Genomic DNA, 24,332 nt, shown 5'->3' on the forward strand with positions numbered 1-24,332 from the left:
CATACCATATGACTACAATTTCTGTCACTTTTCATATATTACTAATTTGTGTTTCTTCCTTGTGTTTCTCCTGACATGGAAAACTGCACATTTCTTCTTGTTAAAATAACAAAAACTGTTGCTGGTTATTATAAACACTCATTTAAAAGTACATTTACGTAGTTGCCTCTTACTTAGACCTTCAGCGTTTGTGACCTAACTTTTATAGTTTTGGTTACCTATGGTTAATACCAAATAGTAAATGAAAATGCCAGAAATAAACAATCCACATATCATAAATTACATGCAGATCTGGACACAAAAATGAAATCTCACATCATTTGTCTCTACCCCACCTGGGCTGAGAGCCATCCACACAGTGTATATACATTACTCAATTATAGTACCTGCTGCAGTTACTACATTAACTGTCATAGTATCAGAGTGGCTATATTCAACTTAATAAGGCAACCAAGTACAATCATGCACATCGGCATTATTTTAATTGTAAACTGTTGTAACTTTTATTTTATTAACATTGTTATTAATCTTTTACTATGCTTGTTATAAACTATCTATGGATGGTATGCATATAATGAAAAAGCACAGGATATATTATGGGTTTTGGTCCTATCCTGGGTTTTGTGTATTCACTGAGTGACTCAGAGAATCTCTTCCCTATGGCTAAGAGGAAATGAACAAGTGTGTGTGTGTGAAACAAATTAAAATGACACATACATAACTGCTTCTATCATCTTGATAAGACAATATTGGTGGCATGGTATTCTTTATTTTGAAAATTTATGTGTAAGACTACAGAATTATCATAAAGTGGCTAAGCTTTCTCCTTCACTGTGAAAAAGGTTCAAAATTTTTATGCCAGTTAATTCATCACAAACTATTATTATTACCATTAATAAATGAAACTTGAATTAAAAAATAGGATGCATCTTAATTAGCAGAATTTGTATTAAATGGGCTTTTAGCTATAGTATCTTAAGCATAAAACCTTACATAGCTGAGCACTGAAACAAAGAAGTCGGGCTGGTGAGATGGCTCAGTGGTTAAGAGCACTGACTGCTGTTTTCTATCCGGGATCTCTCTGAGGCTGGTCCAAGCAGGAGATCACTCGGGTCACAGAAGCCACAGAGCTTATTGGACAGGGAGGGTCCCTTCGGGCCTTCAGCCAGGAGGCTGAGCTGATCCTCAGACCTCTGTGCACCTTTCCCAACAGAGGAGAGCTTGCTGACCCCTGGGACTCAGGAGACAGCTGGTCTCCCAGGAGTGCTGAGAGAGGCTAACAGACTCACATGAGGAACAAGCTCTACCCAGAGACAGTTGGAACATCTAACACCAGAGATTGCCAGATGTCGAAAAGCAAACATAAGAATCTTACTAACAGGAACCAATACCACTTGGCATCATCAGAACCCAGTACTCCCACCACAGCGAGTCCCTTCACCCATCACAATAGTCACAAATAATATAAAATACCTTGGTGTGACTCTAACTAAGGATGTGAAAGATCTGTATGACAAGAACTTCAAGTCTTTGAAGAAAGAAATTAAAGAAGATCTCAGAAGGTGGAAATACCTCCAGTGTTCATGGATTGACAGGATTAATATAGCAAAAATAGCTATCTTAACAAAAGCAATCTACAGATTCACACAATCCCCATCAAAATTCCAACTCAATTCTTCACAGAGTTAAAAAGGGCAATTTGCAAATTCATCTGAAATAACAAAAAACCTAGGATAGCAAAAACTATTCTCAAAAATAAAAGAACCTCTGGTGGAATCACCATCCCTGACCTAAAGCTGTACTACAGAGCAATTGTGATTTAAAAAACAAAACAAAACAAAACAAACAACAACAACAAAAAAAAAAAACCTGCATGGCACTGGTACAGTGACAGTCAGGTAGATCAATGGAATGGAATTGAAGGCCCAGAAATGTACCCACACACCTATGGTCACTTGATCTTTGACAAAGGAGCTAAAACAATCCAGTGGAAAAAAAGACAGCAAACAAATGGTGCTGGCTCAACTGGAGGTTATCATGTAGAAGAATGCGAATTGATCCATTCCTATCTCCTTGTACAAAGCTCAAGTCTAAGTGGATCAAGGAACTCCACAAAAAAACCAGAGACACTGAAACTTATAGAGGGGATAGTGGGGAAAAGCCTTGAAGATATGGGCACAGGGGAAACTTCCTGAACAGAACAACAATGGCTTGTGCTTTAAGATTGATAATCGACAAATGGGACCTCATAAAATTGCAAAACTTCTGTAAGGCAAAGGACAATGTTAAGAAGACAAAAGGGCCACCAACAGATTGGGAAAAGATCTTTACCAACCCTCAATCCAATAGGGGACTAATATCCAATATATATAAAGAATTCAAGAAATTGGATTCCAGAGAACCAAATAACCCTATTAAAAAGTGGGGTACAGAGCAAATCAAAGAATTCTCAACTGGAGAATACCGAATGGTTGAGAAGCACCTGAAAAAATGTTCAACATCCTTAATCATCAAGGAAATGCAAATCAAAACAACCCTGAGATTCCACCTCCCACCAGTCAGAATGGCTAAGATCTAAAACTCAGGTGACAGCAGATGCTGGCGAGGATGTGGAGAAAGAGAAACAACACTCCTCCATTGCTGGTGGGACTGCAAGCTGATACAACCACTCTGGAAATCAGTTTGGCGGCTCCTTAGAAAATTGGACATAGTACTACTGGAAGATCCAGCAATACCAATCCTGGGTATATACCCAGATGATGTTCCAACTTGTAATAAGAACACATGCTCCACTATGTTCATAGCAGCCTTATTTATAATAGCCAGAAGCAGGACACAACCCAGACACCCCTCAACAGAGTAATGGATACAGAAAATGTGGTCCATTTACACAATGGAGTACTACTCAGCTATTAAAAACAATAAATTTATGAAATTCTTAGGCAAATGGATGGATCTGGAGGATATTATCCTGAGTGAGGTAATCCAATCACAAAAGAACACACATGATATATACTCACTGATAAGTGTATATTACCCCAGAAACTTAGATTACCCAAGATACAATTTGCAAAACTCATGAACTGAAGAAGGAAGACCAAAGTGTGGATACTTCATTCCTTCTTAGAAGCGGGAACAAAATACCCATGGAAGGAGTTACAAAGTTCAGAGCTGAGATTGAAGGAAGGACCATCCACAGACTGCCCCACCCAGGGATCCATCCCATATTACAACCACCAAACCCAGACACTATTGCATATGCCAACAAGATTTTGCTGACAGGACCATAAGATAGCTGTCTCCTGTGAGGCTCTGCCAATGAAGGAGCTAGAGAAAGTACCCAAGGTGCTGAAGGAGTCTGCAACCCTATAGGTGGAACAACAATTTGAACTAACCAGTACCCCCTGAGCTTGTGTCTCTAGCTGCATATGTAGCAGAGGATGGCCTAGTCGGCCATCACTGGGAAGAGAGGCCCTTGGTCTTGAGAAGATTCTGTGCCCCAGTACAGGGGAATGCCAGGGCCAGAAAGTGAGAGTGGGTGGGTTGGGGAGCAGGGGGAGGGGAGGAAGTATATGTTAAAGTATATGTTACTTTTTTCTATTTATTTTAAGAAAGATATTGTAGTATGAAATTATTTCAAAAGCCTTTTATCACATCTACCGTAATATTTTCAAATAAAAATTATTTGTATTTAAAAAAAAAAAAAAGCACTGACTATTCTTCCAAAGGTCAACTGAACTCAAGTTCAATTCCTAGCAACCACATGGTGGCTCTCAACCATCTATAATGTGATCTGATGCCCTCTTCTGGTGTGTCTGAAGACAACTACAGTGTAATCATATACATAAACAAATAAATGTTTAAAAAGAAAAAAAAAGAAAGAAGTCAGTGAGAAAATTTTCACATAACTATGGCATATGTCAGAAAAACAGATATGCAGGAAAAATGTAAGGCTACTCAGTGGTAGTGTCATGTATGAGTCAGCAAACCTTCAGACTGCAATTAGCCTGCAAAGAGAACAAACCAACAGTTCTTCTGAATCAGGTAAGGAACTTGTCCATGGTTCACATTTTTATTTTCTTAGTTTTTCAAGCAAGTAATCAACCTGTAATAAAAAAATAAATTTAAAACCATGAATATATGGCTCATTCTAGTTATCAGTACCTGTTAGATAATTTTCCTTGTAACACCAAAGAGGGAGAAACGTCTTATTCTGTTCTAAAAATACCTTACAAAAAGAAAATACAAGAGTCCTATAAATTACAATAAAATAATATAAACTGGCAGATTCCAAGTAATATTAAATATTAAAAAGCTACAAGAAAAACAAATGCAATATTAAAAATGTCTTAAACTAGATTTATAAGAAACAAGATCATATTAATAAATGACATAAGTCACTCTGAAAATGTTATATCCAAATGTGAGATTCCAATTATAAGAAATTCTGAAGGCCCAGTGTTGTGGCACATGTCTCAATCCCAGCCCTTGGGGATCTGCAGAGGCATGCAGATCTCTGTGAGTTTGAGGGCAGCCCAGTCTAAGTTTCAGGAGAGTCAGACCTACACAGTGAGATTCTGTCTCAAAAACCATAAACAAAAACAAAGGAAAGAAGAAAGGGGAAAAGGAAGGAAGGAAGGAAGGAAGGAAGGAAGGAAGGAAGGAACTCTAAAAAGGAAAATTTTGGAGACATTAAAAATATCAGTGGTAGCTAAGAAACAGAAGGAGAATAAAACAGATAGCAAAGCACAGAGGATTTGTAGGGAAGTAAAATGATTCTGTATGGACCTACAGTGTGGGATCCATGTCATGTATCTACCCAAACCTACAGGAAATATGGCAACAAGAAAGGCACCTGAAGTGAGCTAACACCATGGGTAGAGATGATGTATCAGTATTGGTTCTTTGATTATAATAAGCATACAACAATGGTGGAGATGTGGTAAGGAGAAACACTGTGCATATGTACCAGCAGAGGAAATATAAAAATACTGAACCAAACTCAGTCCCCTAGTATACAAAGCAAAAAGAACATGAGCTTTTAAAACTATCTGTATATGATCTTTCAATTAAGAAAAGCCAGAATTTTTATCTAGATCTGAATTCAGTTTTTTGTTTTGCCTTGTTTTGTTTTCTTGTTTTTAGAGACAGGACTTCTCAGTGTAGCCCTGGCTCTCCTGGAATTAGCTCTGTAAATTAGGCTGGCCTCAAACTCACACAGAGCCATCTATTTGCCTCTGCCTCTGCCTCTGTCTCCCAAGTGCTAGAACTAAAGGCATGTGCCACTATCAACCAGCCCAGATCTAAATTCTTAAAGCTCTGCTTTTCTATATTTGTCCTACTTCTCATCTTATAGAATCAGATTGCCCAGAAAAATTCCTCAAATTAAAAATATTGGAACTGGAAATTATAGCATGACACTGTAATCACAATTCTCTCAGGAGACTGGTAAAAAGATCCCAATTTCAAGGCTTATCAAGATGACACACATTTCAGGGGTGGAGGTGGGGTTGAGATATATCACCAGAAGAAAATATTGCCTATTAGCATAAGACAATTCTGGAGGGAAGCAGAAACCGGCCTGAGTAGGGCCACAGGCCTCACCCGGCCGGATCAGCGCCAGGGTAGCGGGAGCGCAGGGTTGCCTGACACCCGCCAGCTACCCACGACCCCCGCCGCAGGATTTTGGGACTGCTGGTGAGTGGAACACAGCTTCTGCTCCAATCCAATTGCGCGGGACCTGAGACTGCATTAGTTAGGGAAGCAGAAACCGGCCTGAGTAGGGCCACAGGCCTCACCCGGCCGGATCAGCGCCAGGGTAGCGGGAGCACAGGGTTGCCTGACACCCGCCAGCTACCCACGACCCCCGCCTCAGGATTTTGGGACTGCTGGTGAGTGGAACACAGCTTCTGCTCCAGTCCAATCACGCGGGACCTGAGACTGCTCTGGTTGGGGAGAGAGAAATCCGGCCTACATAGGGCCACAACCCTCTTCCGGTCAGAAAAGCACCTGGGCAGCTGGGGCGCAGGGTCTGCTGACACTCGCCAACTGCCCACAACACCCGCCACAGGATCTTAAGACTTCTGGTGAGTGGAGCACAGCTTCTGCTCCAATCCAATTGCGCGGGACCTGAGACTGCATTAGTTAGGGAAGCAGAAACCGGCCTGAGTAGGGCCACAGGCCTCACCCGGCCGGATCAGCGCCAGGGTAGCGGGAGCGCAGGGTTGCCTGACACCCGCCAGCTACCCACGACCCCCGCCGCAGGATTTTGGGACTGCTGGTGAGTGGAACACAGCTTCTGCTCCAATCCAATTGCGCGGGACCTGAGACTGCATTAGTTAGGGAAGCAGAAACCGGCCTGAGTAGGACCACAGGCCTCATCCGGCTGGATCAGCGCCTGGGTAGCGGGAGCGCAGGGTTGCCTGACACCCGCCAGCTACCCACGACCCCCGCCGCAGGATTTTGGGACTGCTGGTGAGTGGAACACAGCTTCTGTTCCAGTCCAATCACGCGGGACCTGAGACTGCTCTGGTTGGGGAGAGAGAAATCCGGCCTACATAGGGCCACAACCCTCTTCCGGTCAGAAAAGCACCTGGGCAGCTGGGGCGCAGGGTCAGCTGACACTCACCAGCTACCCACAACACCCACCACAGGATCTTAAGACTTCTGGAGAGTGGAACACAGCTTCTGCTCCAATCCAATTGCACGCGGGACCAGAGACTACATTAGTTAGGGAAGCAGAAAAACGGCCTGAGTAGGACCACAGGCCTCTTCCGGCTGGACCAGCACCGGGGTACCATCAGCTACCCACGACCCCCGCCGCAGGATTTAGAGACTGCTGGTGAGTGGAACACAGCTTCTGCTCCAATCTTTAAATAGTGACAACTATAACAACTAACCCCAGAGATTACCAGATGGCGAAAGGTAAACGTAATAATCTTACTAACAGGAACCAAGACCACTCACCATCATCAGAACCCAGCACCCCCACTTCGCCCAGTCCAGGGCACCCCAACACACCGGAAAAGCTAGACACGGATTTAAAAGCATATCTCCTGATGATGATAGAGGACTTCAAGAAGGACTTTAATAACACACTTAAAGAAATGCAGGAGAACACTGATAAAAAGGCAGAAGACAATAAAGAGGAAGCACAAAAATCCCTTAAAGAATTGCAGGAGAACACTGCTAAAGAGTTACAAATCCTTAAAGAAAAACATGATAACATAATCAAACAGGTAGAAGTCCTTACAGAAAAACAGGAAAACACATCCAAACAGATGATGGAAATGAACAAAACCATACTAGACCTAAAAAGGGAAGTAGACACAATAAAGAAAACCCAAAATGAGGCAACACTGGAGATAGAAACCCTAGGAAAGAAATCTGGAACCATAGATACGAGCATCAGCAACAGAATACAAGAGATGGAAGAGAGAATCTCAGGTGCAGAAGATTCCATAGAGAACATCGGCACAACAATCAAGGAAAATGTAAAATGCAAAAAGATCCTAACTCAAAACATCCAAGAAATACAGGACATAATGAGAAGACCAAACCTACGGATAATAGGAGTGGATGAGAATGAAGATTTTCAACTCAAAGGACCAGCAAACATCTTCAACAAAATTATAGAAGAAAACTTCCCAAATCTAAAGAAAGAGATGCCCATGAACATACAAGAAGCCTACAGAACTCCAAATAGACTGGACCAGAAAAGAAATACCTCCCGACACATAATAATCAGAGCAACAAATGCTCTAAATAAAGATAGAATACTAAAAGCAGTAAGAGAAAAAGGCCAAGTAACATATAAAGGCAAGCCTATCAGAATTACACCAGACTTTTCACCAGAGACTATGAAAGCCAGAAGATCCTGGACGGATGTTATACAGACACTAAAAGAACACAAATTCCAGCCCAGGCTACTATACCCAGCCAAACTCTCAATTAACATAGATGGAGAAACCAAAGTATTCCACGACAAAACCAAATTCACACATTATCTCTCCACGAATCCAGCCCTTCAAAGGATAATAACAGAAAAAAACCAATACAAGGACAGGAACCACGCCCTAGAAACAACAAGAAGGTAATCCCTCAACAAACCTAAAAGAAGACAGCCACAAGAACAAAATGCCAACTTTAACATCAAAAATAACAGGAAACAACAATTACTTTTCCTTAATATCTCTTAATATCAATGGACTCAACTCCCCGATAAAAAGACATAGACTAACAAACTGGCTACACAAACAAGACCCAACATTTTGCTGCTTACAGGAAACTCATCTCAGAGAAAAGGATAGACACTACCTCAGAATGAAAGGCTGGAAAACAATTTTCCAAGCAAATGGCATGAAGAAACAAGCTGGAGTAGCCATTCTAATATCTGATAAGATTGACTTCCAACCCAAAGTCATTAAAAAAGACAGGGAGGGACACTTCATACTCATCAAAGGTAAAATCCTCCAAGAGGAACTATCAATCCTGAATATCTATGCTCCAAATACAAAGGCAGCCACATTCATTAAAGAAACTTTAGTAAAGCTCAAAGCACACATTGCACCTCATACAATAATAGTGGGAGACTTCAACACACCACTTTCACCAATGGACAGATCATGGAAACAGAAACTAAACAGGGACACAGTGAAACTAACAGAAATTATGAATCAAATGGATCTGGCAGATATCTACAGAACATTCTATCCTAAAACAAAAGGATATACCTTCTTCTCAGCACCTCATGGTACCTTCTCCAAAATTGACCACATAATTGGTCACAAAACAGGCCTCAACAGATATAAAAATATTGAAATTGTACCATGCATCCTATCAGATCACCATGGACTAAGGCTGATCTTCAATAACAAAATAAATAATAGAAAGCCAACCTTCACGTGGAAACTGAACAACACTCTTCTCAATGATACCTTGGTCAAGGAAGGAATAAAGAAAGAAATTAAGGACTTTTTAGAGTTCAATGAAAATGAAGCCACAACATACCCAAACTTATGGGACGCAATGAAAGCATTTTTAAGAGGAAAACTCATAGCTCTGAGTGCCTCCAAAAGGAAACTAGAGAGAGCACACATTAGCAGCTTGACAACACACCTAAAAGCACTAGAACAAAAGGAAGCAAATTCACCCAAGAGGAGTAGACGGCAGGAAATAATCAAACTCAGGGGTGAAATCAACCAAGTGGAAACAAGAAAAACTATTCAAAGAATCAACCAATCAAGGAGCTGGTTCTTTGAGAAAATCAACAAGATAGATAAACCCTTAGCCAGACTCACTAGAGGGCACAGGGAAAGCATCCTAATTAACAAAATCAGAAATGAAAAAGGAGACATAACAACAGATCCTGAAGACATCCAAAACACCATCAGATCCTTCTACCAAAGGCTATACTCAACAAAACTGGAGAACCTGGATGAAATGGAGAAGTTCCTAGACAGATACCAGGTACCAAAGTTGAATCAAGATCAGGTTAATGATCTAAACAGCCCTATATCCCCCAAAGAAATAGAAGCAGTCATTAATAGTCTCCCAACTAAAAAAAGCCCAGGACCAGATGGGTTTAGTGCAGAGTTCTATCAGACCTTCAAAGAAGATCTAATCCCAGTTCTTCACAAACTATTCCACAAAATAGAAACAGAAGGTACTCTACCCAACTCATTCTATGAAGCCACAATTACTCTGATACCTAAACCACAAAAAGACCCAACAAAGATAGAAAACTTCAGACCAATATCCCTTATGAATATTGATGCAAAAATCCTCAATAAAGTTCTTGCTAACCGAATCCAAGAACACATCAAAACAATCATCCATCCTGACCAAGTAGGTTTCATCCCAGGGATGCAGGGATGGTTCAATATACGGAAATCCATCAACGTAATCCAGTATATAAACAAACTCAAAGACAAAAACCACATGGTCATCTCCTTAGATGCGGAAAAAGCATTTGACAAGATCCAACACCCATTCATGATAAAAGTCTTGGAAAGATCAGGAATTCAAGGCCCATACCTAAACATGATAAAAGCAATCTACAGCAAACCAGTAGCCAACATCAAAGTAAATGGTGAGAAGCTTGAAGCAATCCCTCTAAAATCAGGGACTAGACAAGGCTGTCCACTTTCTCCATACCTATTCAACATTGTACTTGAAGTCCTAGCCAGAGCAATTCGACAACAAAAGGAGATCAAAGGGATACAAATTGGAAAAGATGAAGTCAAAATATCACTTTTTGCAGATGATATGATAGTATATATAAGTGACCCTAAAAATTCCACCAGAGAACTCCTAAGCCTGATAAACAGCTTCGGTGAAGTAGCTGGATATAAAATTAACTCAAACAAATCAATGGCCTTTCTCTACACAAAGAATAAACAGGCTGAGAAAGAAATTAGGGAAACAACACCCTTCTCAATAGTCACAAATAATATAAAATATCTTGGCGTGACTCTAACTAAGGAAGTGAAAGATCTGTATAATAAAAACTTCAAGTCTCTGAAGAAAGAAATTATAGAAGATCTCAGAAGATGGAAAGATCTCCCATGCTCATGGATTGGCAGGATCAACATTGTAAAAATGGCTATCTTGCCAAAAGCAATCTACAGATTCAATGCAATCCCCATCAAAATTCCAAATCAATTCTTCAACGAATTAGAAAGTGCAATCTGCAAATTCATCTGGAATAACAAAAATCCTAGGATAGCAAAAACTCTCCTCAAGGATAAAAGAACCTCTGGTGGAATCACCATGCCGGACCTAAAGCTCTACTACAGAGCAATTGTGATAAAAACTGCATGGTACTGGTATAGTGACAGACAAATAGACCAATGGAATAGAATTGAAGACCCAGAAATGAATCCACACACCTATGGTCACTTGATCTTCGACAAGGGAGCTAAAAACATCCAGTGGAAGAAAGACAGCATTTTCAACAAATGGTGCTGGCACAACTGGTTGTTAACATGTAGAAGAATGCGAATCGATCCATTCCTATCTCCTTGTACTAAGGTCAAGTCTAAGTGGATCAAGGAACTTCACATAAAACCAGAGACACTGAAACTTATAGAGGAGAAAGTGGGGAAAAGCCTTGAAGATATGGGCACAGGGGAAAAATTCCTGAATAGAACAGTGATGGCTTGTGCTGTAAGATCGAGAATTGACAAGTGGGACCTCATGAAACTACAAAGCTTCTGCAAGGCTAAAGACACCATCAATAAGACAAAAAAACCACCAACAGATTGGGAAAGGATCTTCACCTATCCTAAATCAGATAAGGGACTAATATCCAATATATATAAAGAACTCAAGAAGGTGGACTCCAGAAAGTCAAATAACCCCATTAAAAAATGGGGCTCAGAACTGAACAAAGAATTCTCACCTGAGGAATACCGAATGGCAGAGAAGCACCTGAAAAAATGTTCAACATCCTTAATCATCAGGGAAATGCAAATCAAAACAACCCTGAGATTCCACCTCACACCAGTCAGAATGGCTAAGATCAAAAATTCAGGTGACAGCAGATGCTGGCGAGGATGTGGAGAAAGTGGAACACTCCTCCATTGTTGGTGGGATTGCAAGCTTGTACAACCACTCTGGAAATCAGTCTGGCGGTTCCTCAGAAAATTGGACATAGTACTACCGGAGGATCCAGCAATACCTCTCCTGGGCATATATCCAGAAGATGTCCCAACCGGTAAAAAGGACACATGCTCCACTATGTTCATAGCAGCCCTATTTATAATAGCCAGAAGCTGGAAAGAACCCAGATGTCCCTCAACAGAGGAATGGATACAGAAATTATGGTACATTTACACAATGGAGTACTACTCAGCTATTAAAAAGAATGAATTTATGAAATTCCTAGCCAAATGGATGGACCTGGAGGGCATCATCTTGAGTGAAGTAACACAATCACAAAAGATCTCACACAATATGTATTCATTGATAAGTGGATATTAGCCCAAAACTTAGGATACCCAAGATATAAGATACAATTTGATAAACGCATGAAACTCAAGAAGAATGAAGACCAAAGTGTGGACATTGTGCACCTTCTTAGAATTGGGAACAAAACACCCAGGGAAGGAGTTACAGAGACAAAGTTCGTAGCTGTGATGAAAGGATGGACCATTTAGAGACTGCTGTATCCAGGGATCCGTCCCATAATCAGCTTCTAAACGCTGGCACCATTGCATACACTAGTAAGATCTTGCTGAAAGGACCCAAATATAGCTGTCTCTTGTGAGACGATGCCGGGGCCCAGCAAACACAGGAGTGGATGTTCACAGTCAGCTATTGGATGTATCACAGGGCTCCCAATGGAGAAGCTAGAGAAAGTACCCAAGGAGCTAAAGGGATCTGCAACCCTATTGTTGGAACAACATGATGTACTAACCAGAACCCTGGAGCTCTTGTCTCTAGCTGCATATGTATCGAAAGATGGCCTAGTCGGCCATCACTGGAAAGAGAGGCCCATTGGACTTGCAAACGTTATATGCCCCAATATAGGGGAATGCCAGGGCCAAAAGAATGGTAATGGGTGGGTAGGGAAGTGGGGGGCGCTATGGGGGACTTTTGGGATAGTATTGGAAATGTAATTGAGGAAAATATGTAATAAAAATATTTAAAAAAAAAAAAAAAAAAAAAAAAAAAAAAAAGACAATTCTGGTTCAGTCTAAAATAAATGAATAAATAAATAAATAAATTTCTGAATATATATATTTTCTGGGTTCAGTTTATTAAGATAAGTGGTCAAGCCAAACAGAACTCTTTGTCTAGTGCAATAAAGAAAACAAAAACATCTGGGCAGTGGTGGCGCACAGCTGGTGGTGCACAGTGAGTTCCAGGACAGCTAGGGCTATACAGAGAAACCCTGTCTCGAAAAACCAAAAAACCAAAAAACCAAAAAAAAAAAAAAAAAAAAAAAAAGAAAAAAAGAAAGAAAAGAAAAGGAGAAGAGAGGGTGAGGCGAGGGCAAGGGGAGGGCGAGGCGAGGGAGAGGCAAGGCGAGGTGAGGAAAGGAAAACGAAAACAAAACAAAAAGGGACAGACACTTTAAATCTGCTGGCATGCTGCTGCTGTGGCGGGACTACTTACTGTGACAAACCAGTAGGAATCCTGCCTGTAAACCAGCTTTGATAAGAAGCCAAACTCTTTGACTGGTGCTATCACATGAAGGTGTAGATGAGAGATGGAACAGAATGGAGGAACATGGAAACCCATTCTGAAACACAAGAGTTTACTGGTGACTTACTTCTCAAGGCGTCTGAGATTACATGTAAATCAAATAAGATTAAAATTATTCAAAGATGAATAAATTCCCAGTGATAGATCTTTTACTATCTGCTTTCTGCTAAAGTATTGCCAAAGTCCTTCATGCTGAGGTTCATAGAGGACAATTCACAGCACCTATGCAAGACAGTCTCGTGCAACCTCTAGAAAGCAGAGCTGCATGATTACCAGCCACACTGGTCCTTACCATAAGAAGCAGAGTTCTGCGAAGATATGCTCCTGTAAATGAGCCTCAATACAAATGTACTAGACATTCAGGCAGCAGTCGTTGCCCTTAAGACATAGCCAGTAGATGACAGGCTTTTGCCTTTAATTCAATACCCAGACCAACACTAACCAACACTTCCATAGTAGTATCAATTATTACAAAAAGCCAAGCTTTTGTCATCAGAAAAGCTTCTTGTTAAATACTAAAACAATTTAGATGCCATTTGTCCATAATTTCCTAATTTATAAAACATTTATAAGCTCATTCTTTTAAATAGAAAGGCATTTAATTATTGATCAACAAACAATAAATTCAAGTTAACTTTATGCTAGAAGCCTAATGATGGTATATATGTGTGCACATATGTGGCTGGGTGCCATTATTGATCATCTATCTTGGAACAGGACCTTTCTCTGAATCTGGAGGTATACCAGAAGCCAGCAAGCCCCAGAAGTTCCTTTCTCTGCTCCCATCCTGGACTTCAGGCAAGTTTAGACCATGCTGCCCTTTGACTTGAATTCTAGGCACTCGGGTCCCTGGGCTTGCACTGCAAGCTCTCTTGCTCACCAAACCAACTCCTTATTCCCAACAATGTATTTCTAAACCATGTAGGTCTGCAGAAGTAAATTCAGTTTACCCAATCTTATAGGCATTAACATATAGAATGACAAAAAGGGAGGACTCTTTTGTCCTATTTTACCTACCGATTGTATGTATATACTTGTCTGTCCAAACTACTGGGGAAGTTTAGGAAAGATGCTGAGGCATGAAAACAGGATTCATTAAGTTCATACCACCAGTGAACTGCATCCTCACGTCCAGGAGGACGTGATGCACCTGATACACAACTCTGCCACTGCTTCCCTTCTCATGAGACACACACTTCAGAAAATTCAAGAATCAATGTTAGCGTCTACTCACAGCATACATACCTTACATCTGTGAAGTCTGTGAAATTATTCCTCTCAAGCATGGTCTTCCCAGCAGCTACCATGCTCTCAACTGTAAACCAGGAAAGAAACTGTATTATACTACAGTATATAGTAAGCTCACTAAAACTTTACTTCCTTTGGAGTATTTATTCTATATTTACCTATGTTTCTCTGGTATTTTTTAATTAACTACTTTTATTTTTTGTGTATGAATGTGTCCAAATGTATGTCTGTGTACTATGTAAAAGCCCTCAGAGGTCAGAATCGGTGTCAGATCTGATGGAACTCGAGTTACACACAGTTATAAGATGCCATGTAGGTGCTCTGAGTCATCTCCTCAGCCTCCTATTCTCTGGTATCTTTAAGTAGAAACTGAAGTTACTAATCTTGAAACTCATTTTCTTCTCTTTTTAAAAGAAGATTTATTTTTATTTGTGTGTGTGTGTGTGTGTGTGTGTGTGTGTGTGTGTGTGTGTGTGTGTACTGCATGAGTGAAAGTGCATACAGAGGCCAGAGGAGAAAGCCAGAGCCCCTGGAGCTGAAGTTACAGGCAACTGTAAGCAATTGTGAGGTGCTAGCCCTCTGGAAGAGCAGGAGGCTCGCTTACCTACTGAGCTGCCTCTCCAGCTCCTTAACACTTATTTTCTCATATTAGCATCCAAAGATACAAATGTCCCTCTAGCATTTTAGCTATATTCCTTAAACTTTAATATGTTCTCTTTTCATTTATTTATAAACTCAGTATTTTCTTCTCCATTTTGGAATTATTTAGAAACATGTTATTTCATTTGACATATTTACTTAACTATAAGTCTGCTTAACATAAAATATTTACTGCTATGCTAAGTATCTAATTTAATTCCACAGCCTTCAAATAATCTATTTTGTAAGATTTCAAGCACAATAAGTGCTACAAACTTTATTTTGATGCTTAGAATATGTTCTACCTGGGTGGACATATGCTCTTCAAAACCTGTAAAATGCTACAAAACTTCTGTAAGTAAGTGGGATTCTATTAAGTATCAGTAATAGTGTGTGGACTTGACATTGTTACTACATCCTTCCATGGACATATTTTCCTCACTTTATAAATTACGTAAAAGTTAAGTGCAACAACTTTTAAGATTTTGGTATGAAAATATTCACATAAGAAGCGTAGAGGGGGTGAGACAATGAAATTAATAATGACAGCAGCATCAATATTTATAACATCTGATATGCACCAGCCATAATAACTAGTTATGAGAAGAGCTTCTAATCTCCATGAAGTTACTTCTACCTTGAAGATAAAATAAAACTTCCTAAGAGGTTATATGATCTCTAGTAAATATCCAGAGAATGAAACAGAAACTTTTAGTAAGAGATACACAACCAATCAGTCATAGGGTAAATATTATGTCTATAAGCATAAATGTTACCCTATGTTTATAAATAATATATGTTCTAAAGCACATGGTTAGAATTTTGTATTATTTGGAAACAACTTTCAAACTGGTAATCCAGTCACCTGTAAGCTCATGAACAATAATGCTATATCACCAAGATTTTTTTTTTTCTAAGGTTTTTCTTACCTCTAAAGAGTCTAGTCTGACTTATCCGTTGTAGAGTACCATACAGTACTGCCAAACTAAACCCAGACCCTGGTCAAAAAGGCTACTAAAACAGACCTGGAATAAACTGAAAAATGTCTGATTACTGGCTTACGGATATGGTGGCTGACTCCAGAGTAGGGAGTACAAAAGTTGGTGTTTTGTTTTGTTTTTATTTAATTAAGCAGAAAGGGTGATACGTCACAAGATTTCCCTTGCCAATTACATTAGGGCAGTTGGAGGCCTGTGAATGGACAGGGAAAAGGGAGGCAGCGCTAAGAGTTGCAGAGACAGGGAGCATCTCTGGGTAGCGAGGACAAAGGAAGATGGTAGATGTGAATCAGAGTGTCTATAACCAGCCACAGGTTGTTATGATATCATAAAGGTTAGAATATTGGGATAATTGTCTAATCTAGGTGAGCAGCTTTTATGATTATCAATTGGTTCTAAAATTATTGTATTGGCATTTTTTATATATAAATCTGACTGGTTAACTATAAGCATTGAGTCTTGTTTTTACCGCATTACTGGGTATTGTGTAATCAAACTGCAAGGATGACAGATCTGTTTGGTTACAAGAATGTGGGACAGAGCCAGTGGGACCCTGCTAGGACATAGTGCTGTGACCCACTGGTGCTAGTACTAGAGGGGGAACATGGCCCAGTGGGGCCGGAGAGTAGGCAACAAGAAAAGGTATCAGAAAAAAGTCAAAGAAAGCACTGAGTAGGTACTACAGAGTAATTCTCAGAGAAACAAAATTCCAATCTCCTTTTCAGAAGCTAAAAGTTCAAACCAAGACCTCATTACTAAACTATGGCACTAATTTATCTGCATCTGAAATTATCAAGCACTATAAGCTCATAATACATCACAACTTACTTATAATTTTCCATAGTATCTTTCGATTTCAAAGTCAAGAAAACCATCATTTAAAAGTACAAAGCAAAGCCAAGCATGGTCATTCATGCACAAATGGCCACAAGTTGGTAATTAAAGTCTATGTGACAGATAAATGGAAAGTATACTGTCATTTTTTTTAAAAAAAATTCTATTTGGTTTTCTTAACTAGAATATATCAAGAAGTCTTTATTCTTGATTTGAATAGACTTTTTCCTTTTTTAATTGTCACTGCCATATTTAAAGAGAATTCAATGTGATATAGCAACAAAGAATCCTGTTATCTTCTTACCCATTTCTATGTGATCTTTGTTTAGATCCTTGCAACTTCCAATATGCTTCTTTGGCACCACGAGATAATGATAAAGTGCAGCTGGTTTGATATCTTTGAAACAAACCAGGTCTTCATTCTAAAGAGAGAGGCATATTGGTTAGTAAATTAAAAAAAAAAAATTCCCAATATTATTCTGCTGTGCTGTGACTTAAGCACAGGGAAATTGCATTTATGTTACAATATAGGCCTAATAAGCAATTTTATAACTGTGCTTACTTAAATTCACAATAATAAGCTTTAGTTTCTGTCATGAAGCATTTATTATATTAAGCTGATTTCAAAGAACAATTATAAGTAAAATTCATTAAAACATTCTTACCAGAAACTTGTTTTAGCCTGGCAGTGGTGGTACACACCTTTAATCCCAGCACTCAAGAGGCAGAGGCAGGGAGATCTCTGTGAATTCCAGGCCAGCCTGGACTATAGAGACAGTTCAAGCACAGCCCACAGGCTACACAAGAAAACCCTGCACAGAGCAAAAAGAAAAAGAAATCTCACTCCTAAATTTTATTATACATTTTCTCATCCATACTTTAAGCTTTTTTCTCTCAAAAGTTAAGTCAATAAACATAGTTTTCTTCCTCAGCAAATTTTCCTAGATGCACTCTTCCCATCAATTCTCTATTCCAGGAAACAAAATTCAGTGTCATGCGAACCTCAAGCCCATACTATTAACCATAATTAGCTAAGATCCCAAGCACAGAGACTCCATTTTGATCCATTTATTGCGGTCTTTCTAAGAGTAGGCATAAGCACTAGGTCAATGGGATGCTTTAGAAAAGGCCAAGAAACCATCCAGCCTCAGGCTGGAGAGATGAATCCCTGATGAAAGCTGACAACTCAAGTTCAGAACCAGCACTACACAGAGTCTGTGGCCTAGCAGTGCTAGAAGGTGGAGGTGGGAGGGTCTTGGAGGGGGTTGTTCAGCCACTAAGTCTAGCCAAATCTACAAGCTTCAGGTTCAGTCTAAGGCAATAAGGTGAACAGCAATAGGAAGAGACAGCCAACACTCATCTCTGGCCTTTACATATGCACATGTTCACATAAACCAACATGATAGATAAACTTTTTAAATTTAAAGGCAAAGAAACTGGATATTTCAGTTAGCTTTTAATTGCATTTTTACTAAGATGTTAAAATACTGAAAATGGTTCTGTGATTTTACTGCCTTCTATTGTTCTACTGAACCATTATTAAGAGAAAAAAAATCTGCCGGGCAGTGGTGACGCACGCCTTTGATCCCAGCACTCAGGAGGCAGAGGCAGGCAGGTTTCTGAGTTCAAGGCCAGCCTGGTCTACAAAGTGAGTGCCAGGACAGCCAGGGCTACACAGAGAAACCCTGTCTCGAAAAACCAAGAAAAATAAAAAGAAAAGAAAAAAAAATCCAATCCCAAAGATAGAGTGCCAAAAATAATGTGTGTATATACATGTATGTATTTTAAATCTTTGTGTGTGTTTGTTTCTTTTTTTCCTTCTGCTTTTTTTTTTTTTTTTTTTTTTTTTTTTTTTTTTTTTTTTGGTACTGCTGGTGGTCAAACCCAGGGCCTAACATGCTTATATGCCTGCTACACCTCTGGCCAGTTTTTCTTTTTTCTTTCCTTTTGGGGTTTTCAAAACAAGGTTTCTTTGTGTAGCTCTGACTGTCCTGGAACTCTCTGTAGACCAGGTTGGCCTCAAAACTCAGAAATCTGCCTGTCCCTGTCTCCCAAATGCTGGGATGAGAGGTATGTGTCACCACCACCAGGCTTCTTTACAGCATGACTTCCCAGAGCAAAATACTGAAGAGAAGCCAATTGTCTCTAACTCAAAAACAATGTTGGCAAAACTATAAAATAAAGCACTGAATGCCTACTAAAAGGAATGTAAAGAATCACTACAGCTATGAAATTATTTCTAGGCTAGTTTTTTTTTTAAAGCACAAAACAGAAAAAGCTACCCTGTGAAATGTTCTACTATGCTGTTCCAGTTGTAATTTTTATAGACTATTCTAGGACCTGCTTCTACTGTTCCTCCAATATTTCCTAACAAATAATTCTCAAAAGTTAACTTTTATATAGCTACAATAATTTCTTCCCAGTAACTGTCCCTTTATATCTAAAACAAGCAAGTCCATTTGAAAGAAGATCTTAATGCCATGGTATCTAAGGTGTTAACAATTTTAACTAGCAAAAGAGCAATTACATCAGCTACTATTGCTAAGTATGGGCTTAGGCATAGCAATATTTCTGTGGGTTCTCAAACATTGTTTCATTTTTCGTTCCTAAGAGCCCCCTTTCTTTCTTTCTGTTTTTGTTTGGTTTCTTTGTTTGTTTTTGTTTTGTTTTTCAAGGGATTTCTCTGTGTAGTCTTGGCTGTCCTGGAACTCACTGTATTGGCCAGGTTGGCCTCCAACACAGAGATCTTCCTGCCCCTGCCATTCTGAGTGCTGGAATTAAAGGCATGTACCACTACCACTCGGCTATTTCTAAGAGCCACTTAAAAATAATTCATATCAATGCCATGAGACTCATACACAAAGAGTAAGACACTGCCCTTGGTACTGGTAAGCCCCCTGCTAAGAATATGTGATATGCCCTTTGCTTAAATGAATTCTAAAAATACAGTAAGAAAACCATACAGAGATCTGTGAGGCAAAGAATCATCTCTGACTTTTGTTGGAAAGGTTCTTCAAACAAATTCTTCATGATGCTGGCAACCCTGATTATACCAAATCAAATAACTGCCTCTGCTCTTATTTGTATAATTATATACCAACAACTTATATAAGTGCAATCATTTCCTGTGTTTACAATGAATATATGTGTAATAAGAATTTTAAATGTAAGATGATAAATCTCTCTCAAAAGATTAACTCTTTATGAAGGATGATGAGATGTAAAAATGTTAGCCCCAGGAGAAAGGGAGAGTTTTCTGGAATTTCCAGGCATGACATGACTGTTGCTCTCTCGACCTCGCAGCAAGTATGATTAACTACACTGATCTGCACAGGTTTGAACCCTGTCGAGATCTTGTAACGAAAAGGGGAGTAGTTCATGAGGCTCTCACGGTAGATAAGGAAGATTCTTACAAGCTATTAACTGTTAGTATCAGTTCAACTTCAGACCCAGTCCTGAAACCCCATTCCAGTCCATTTCAGCCAAATTCACACTTCTTCACCACGCCCAAGACCTGTTTTCTGCTAGTTGTATGCTCGCTAACGATACTGGAAGCATACATCATTTTAAAATTACTATCTAGAGAAGAGGAAGACTCTCTATAATAAAAGTAAAGACACGGGAGGCTGCGGTGTTGCAAATGCATGCGAGGGAGGCGAGAGACTGCTATCTCTCCCTACTGAACAGCAAAGGCATCACTGGAGACCTCTGGGTCCCTGACAGAAGTCAGTCACTGTTTAGTTCATCAGCAGAGACAGAAGCCTGCGAGCAGGGATTGGCTGCCGGGTGCCCACCCACCCGGCCTGTCGCCGCCCACCTCACAGTGAAAGAGTTCAGTTTTGGGTTCCTGACCCGCCGCCACGCGGCAGAACACGCAGTTGCTGTCGTAGTTCCAGGACCCCTCGGTCCCAGGTGAGGACCCCTCGGGATCCGGCTCTCTGGCCAAGTCTGCTTGCTTCTCAGCCATGGCGGCCGAACGGTGACGTCAGGATCAGCTGAGGTGCGCAAGGCCCACCTCGGGCGGAATCACTCGGAATCACCGCCCTAGCTTGGCCCGCCTAGTGACACACAGTCTGCGCACGCGCAGGGCCAGACTCTGGGTACGGGAGACACCAGATAGCTCGGCCTCTAAAAGGGCCACGATCAGAGGGCAAGCCCGGCGCTCCGTGATGACGAAAGCAGCGCAGCTGCAGGAGCCCACTGCTCATAGGCGCTCTCTGACGCGAGGACCTATCCAGGGGTCAGTAACATTCATCTAAAGTGCAAAGGACGTTGCTTTCACGTGTCTATAGTGTATTACACTCCCGTTACAAAAGAAAAAGAGTATAGAAATTCGATTTTTTAAGGGTAGGAGAGGATGAGTCAAACGTATAGAGAGCCTTGTTTGGCAAAGTGAAATTTCCGAGTTTCCTGTGTACTTAATTGTTCAACCACAGTAATTTTAGGATCTGAAACCAAAAACAAACAAACAAAAACCCCGGCCAAATTGGTCTCGACATGTTTGCTTTTGTTTATAGTACAATGTAAATCAAAAGGTCTCCTATCACACATATGTCATGTAGAGAGAAAAGGCAGTAATTGAGAAATTCCCTGCCAGCTCACCTGATTCATTGTAACAATTTTCTCTTGTATTCCCTGCTATTTAGGAAAGAGAGAGAGAGAAAGAAACCCTTTGGGAACAATCATGCCCGGAAAAGTATCAGTTCTTAAGTATGATGTGACCTCACCTTTTTACAATACATGGCATTTGCTGAGCACCAAATACTCTGTTTCTCTTAATTGTGAAACCTTCCAAGATTGATTATTTTATTTTATTTTATTTTGGGTTGTTTTTTTTTTTTTTTTTGGTTTTTCGAGACAGGGTTTCTCTGTATAGCCCTGGCTGTCCTGGAACTCACTTTGTAGACCAGGCTGGCCTCGAACTCAGAAATCCGCCTGCCTCTGCCTCCCGAATGCTGGGATTAAAGGCGTGCGCCACCACGCCCGGCGGTTGATTATTTTATTCGGTTGATTATTTTATTACAGGTCTACAGAAAGAAACAGATTCAGACTTTTTTTCTCACCACTTACTCAAATGATAACAAAATTCAAATAAATGTCTAGTTCTAGAACCCATAGAACACGCATTTTTAAATGCACTGTTTTGTTTTGAGATAAATTCTTGTTGAACACTATAGGTTAGCCACCTGGGAATCTTGTTATGTCAAACCTCCTGGTACTGTGCTGACCACGCTTCTTTTTTGATGCTGAAGTTTTACTTGGAATAATTTACAGTAATAGGTGTGACATTGGCGCTTGCTTATTTCACAATAACACTTAGTGTGACTTTAAATTCAGTAGTGATTTTAAGTGAATTATGTTGTAATCTGAAACAGTAACGTAAGTTACGTAAGAGTACATGCACATTCAAGATGCATTTAATTCCCTTTGTAGTTAACCGTGTGGTGTGCAATCATGACAATAGCTTCTCAGATCCTCCCAAGTCTGAGGCAGGACTCAGAAGCAGAAAATTTGACTGACACATTTAAATATTATCATGTTCCATATCTGTTCTTACACTTTCATATGACTCTGCTTTTTTTAATGGCGCGCGTGTGTGTGTGTGTGTGTGTGTGTGTGTGTGTGTGTGTGTGTGTGTGCTGTATGTCTTTATCCATGTAGGTACATGAGTACTTGGGCTGCCTCTTGGGCCATGGGGAAAGTGGGTGATCTGTAGATGTCTTTCAGAACTGCTCTTTTGATATTGAAAGCTTTTGAGTTGACTTTGGCTTTGGTAAGGACAGGAGTTTCATCCTTTATTCTTGGTGCTATCATAGTGGAAAGGTTCCCGTAGACATTTCACAACAGTCTGACGAATAAAAGAATGGTTTCCAGATCCCACAGGAAAACACTTTGGAGTGATGAGAGTTGCACAGTCACAAACAGATGTGCTTTTTTTTTTTTTTTTTTTTTTTTGGTTTTTCGAGACAGGGTTTCTCTGTGTAGCCCTGGCTGTCCTGGAACTCACTTTGTAGACCAGGCTGGCCTCGAACTCAGAAATCCGCCTGCCTCTGCCTCCCGAGTGCTGGGATTAAAGGCGTGCGCCACCACGCCCGGCTGCTTTTTTTTTTTTAGTAAAGGCTATGAGTAGTAAGGGTCAGGAGCCTTGTATGGGGGCAGGTGGGGATGGCTATAACAAACACCAGAGCCTGATATTGTGAATTAAGCATTTAGGGCCCTGTCTGTATGCTTCCATATGGGTGTTGTCTTGGGATAGATGTTTGCACACAGTTATTATAGGGCAAAAGTTTTCCAGTTCTCGCTTCCTTGACAAAATGTTTCTTCCTCAGTAAGGCCAACTCTGACTAACCTTGCAGCCGTGGTCTAACCCCTTCCTTCCTCTTTAGCTTTCTCTATTTTTTTTTTCCTATTGCAAGTCCTTTTTCACATACATATCATTACTGTTCATTATCTAAGGAAGTCAGGAGAAGAACCCAATAGGAACCTAGAGACAGGAGCTGATGCAGAGGCCATGGAGACGTGCTGCTTACTGGCTTGCTCCACATGGCTTGCTCAGCCTGCTTTCTTATAGAAACTTATTGATCACCTCCCTGCAGTGGGCTGCACTCTCCCACATCAGTCACTAATTTTAAAAATACCCTACGGGCTTAGTGGCACATGCCTTTATTCTCAACACTTGGGAGGTAGTGACAGATGGATCTGTGTGAGTTTGAGGCCAGCCTGGTCTACAGAGTGAGTTCCAGGGTAGCCAGAGCTGCATAGTTAGACTCTGTCTTGAAATAAAGAAATAAATGTCTTGGTCTCATTTGCATACATAGCAGGCCAGCTGTTTCTGGTATTTATATAAAGGAACGGTATATGTGCTGACTAGTTTTATGTCATTTTAACACAGCCTAGACTCATTGGAGAAGAGGGTATTGTAAATTAGTTGCTTTGTCAACCTGCCTTTAAGTGATTCAGCCACAGTAGTTTATGCCATCACCCACTTCCACTAGGTATGGCACATATAAAGCCCTGGCCACACCTCTCTCTCTTCTTCTCTCTCATTCCCTCTGTGTTGCTGGTAGTTTTAGAAACACAATACGGCCTTTGCCCAGGAGCTGGGATGGGGCTCTGACCCCTCCTGGCTCCCTTTGTTCCTTCTGGCTTCTGCCAAGCTGCCAGCACTGACCTGGCATCTCTCACTCTCTACCCTCCTTACTCAGGGAGTAGACTGCTCCACCAGCCCACTCCCATGACCCTTGTCCCAGGCTGGGTTGCATTACCTACCCCACCTTTGCATCCGAGCATAAAAAATACAGTTTGCCACTTTTCAGCTTGCCTTTTGTGACACAGTTTCTGGCCACACACAGAATCTCCTGCCTGAAAAGGCATGCCCTCATCAATTAATTATCCCCATCTCTC

At 40.5% G+C, this 24,332-nt stretch overlaps 1 protein-coding gene across 1 annotated transcript; it reads right to left on the minus strand.

Annotated features, from left to right (window-relative positions):
* Window positions 1-1,520: 1,520 nt before the first annotated feature.
* Window positions 1,521-21,048, minus strand: Hint3 (histidine triad nucleotide binding protein 3). Its single transcript, XM_085842721.1, has 5 exons — window positions 20,746-21,048; window positions 17,233-17,350; window positions 14,455-14,524; window positions 13,120-13,246; window positions 1,521-4,105 (listed from the first exon to the last, which is right to left on the minus strand). Exons 1-5 carry the CDS (start codon window positions 20,893-20,895, stop codon window positions 4,073-4,075), a joined length of 498 nt encoding a protein of 165 aa, XP_085698847.1. The 5' UTR covers window positions 20,896-21,048; the 3' UTR covers window positions 1,521-4,072.
* Window positions 21,049-24,332: the final 3,284 nt, after the last annotated feature.

This window comes from Mus caroli, unplaced genomic scaffold (genome assembly GCF_978045245.1).
Source record: "Mus caroli unplaced genomic scaffold, Mus_caroli_1 scaffold_9, whole genome shotgun sequence".
In the NCBI taxonomy this organism is placed as follows: domain Eukaryota; kingdom Metazoa; phylum Chordata; class Mammalia; order Rodentia; family Muridae; genus Mus; species Mus caroli.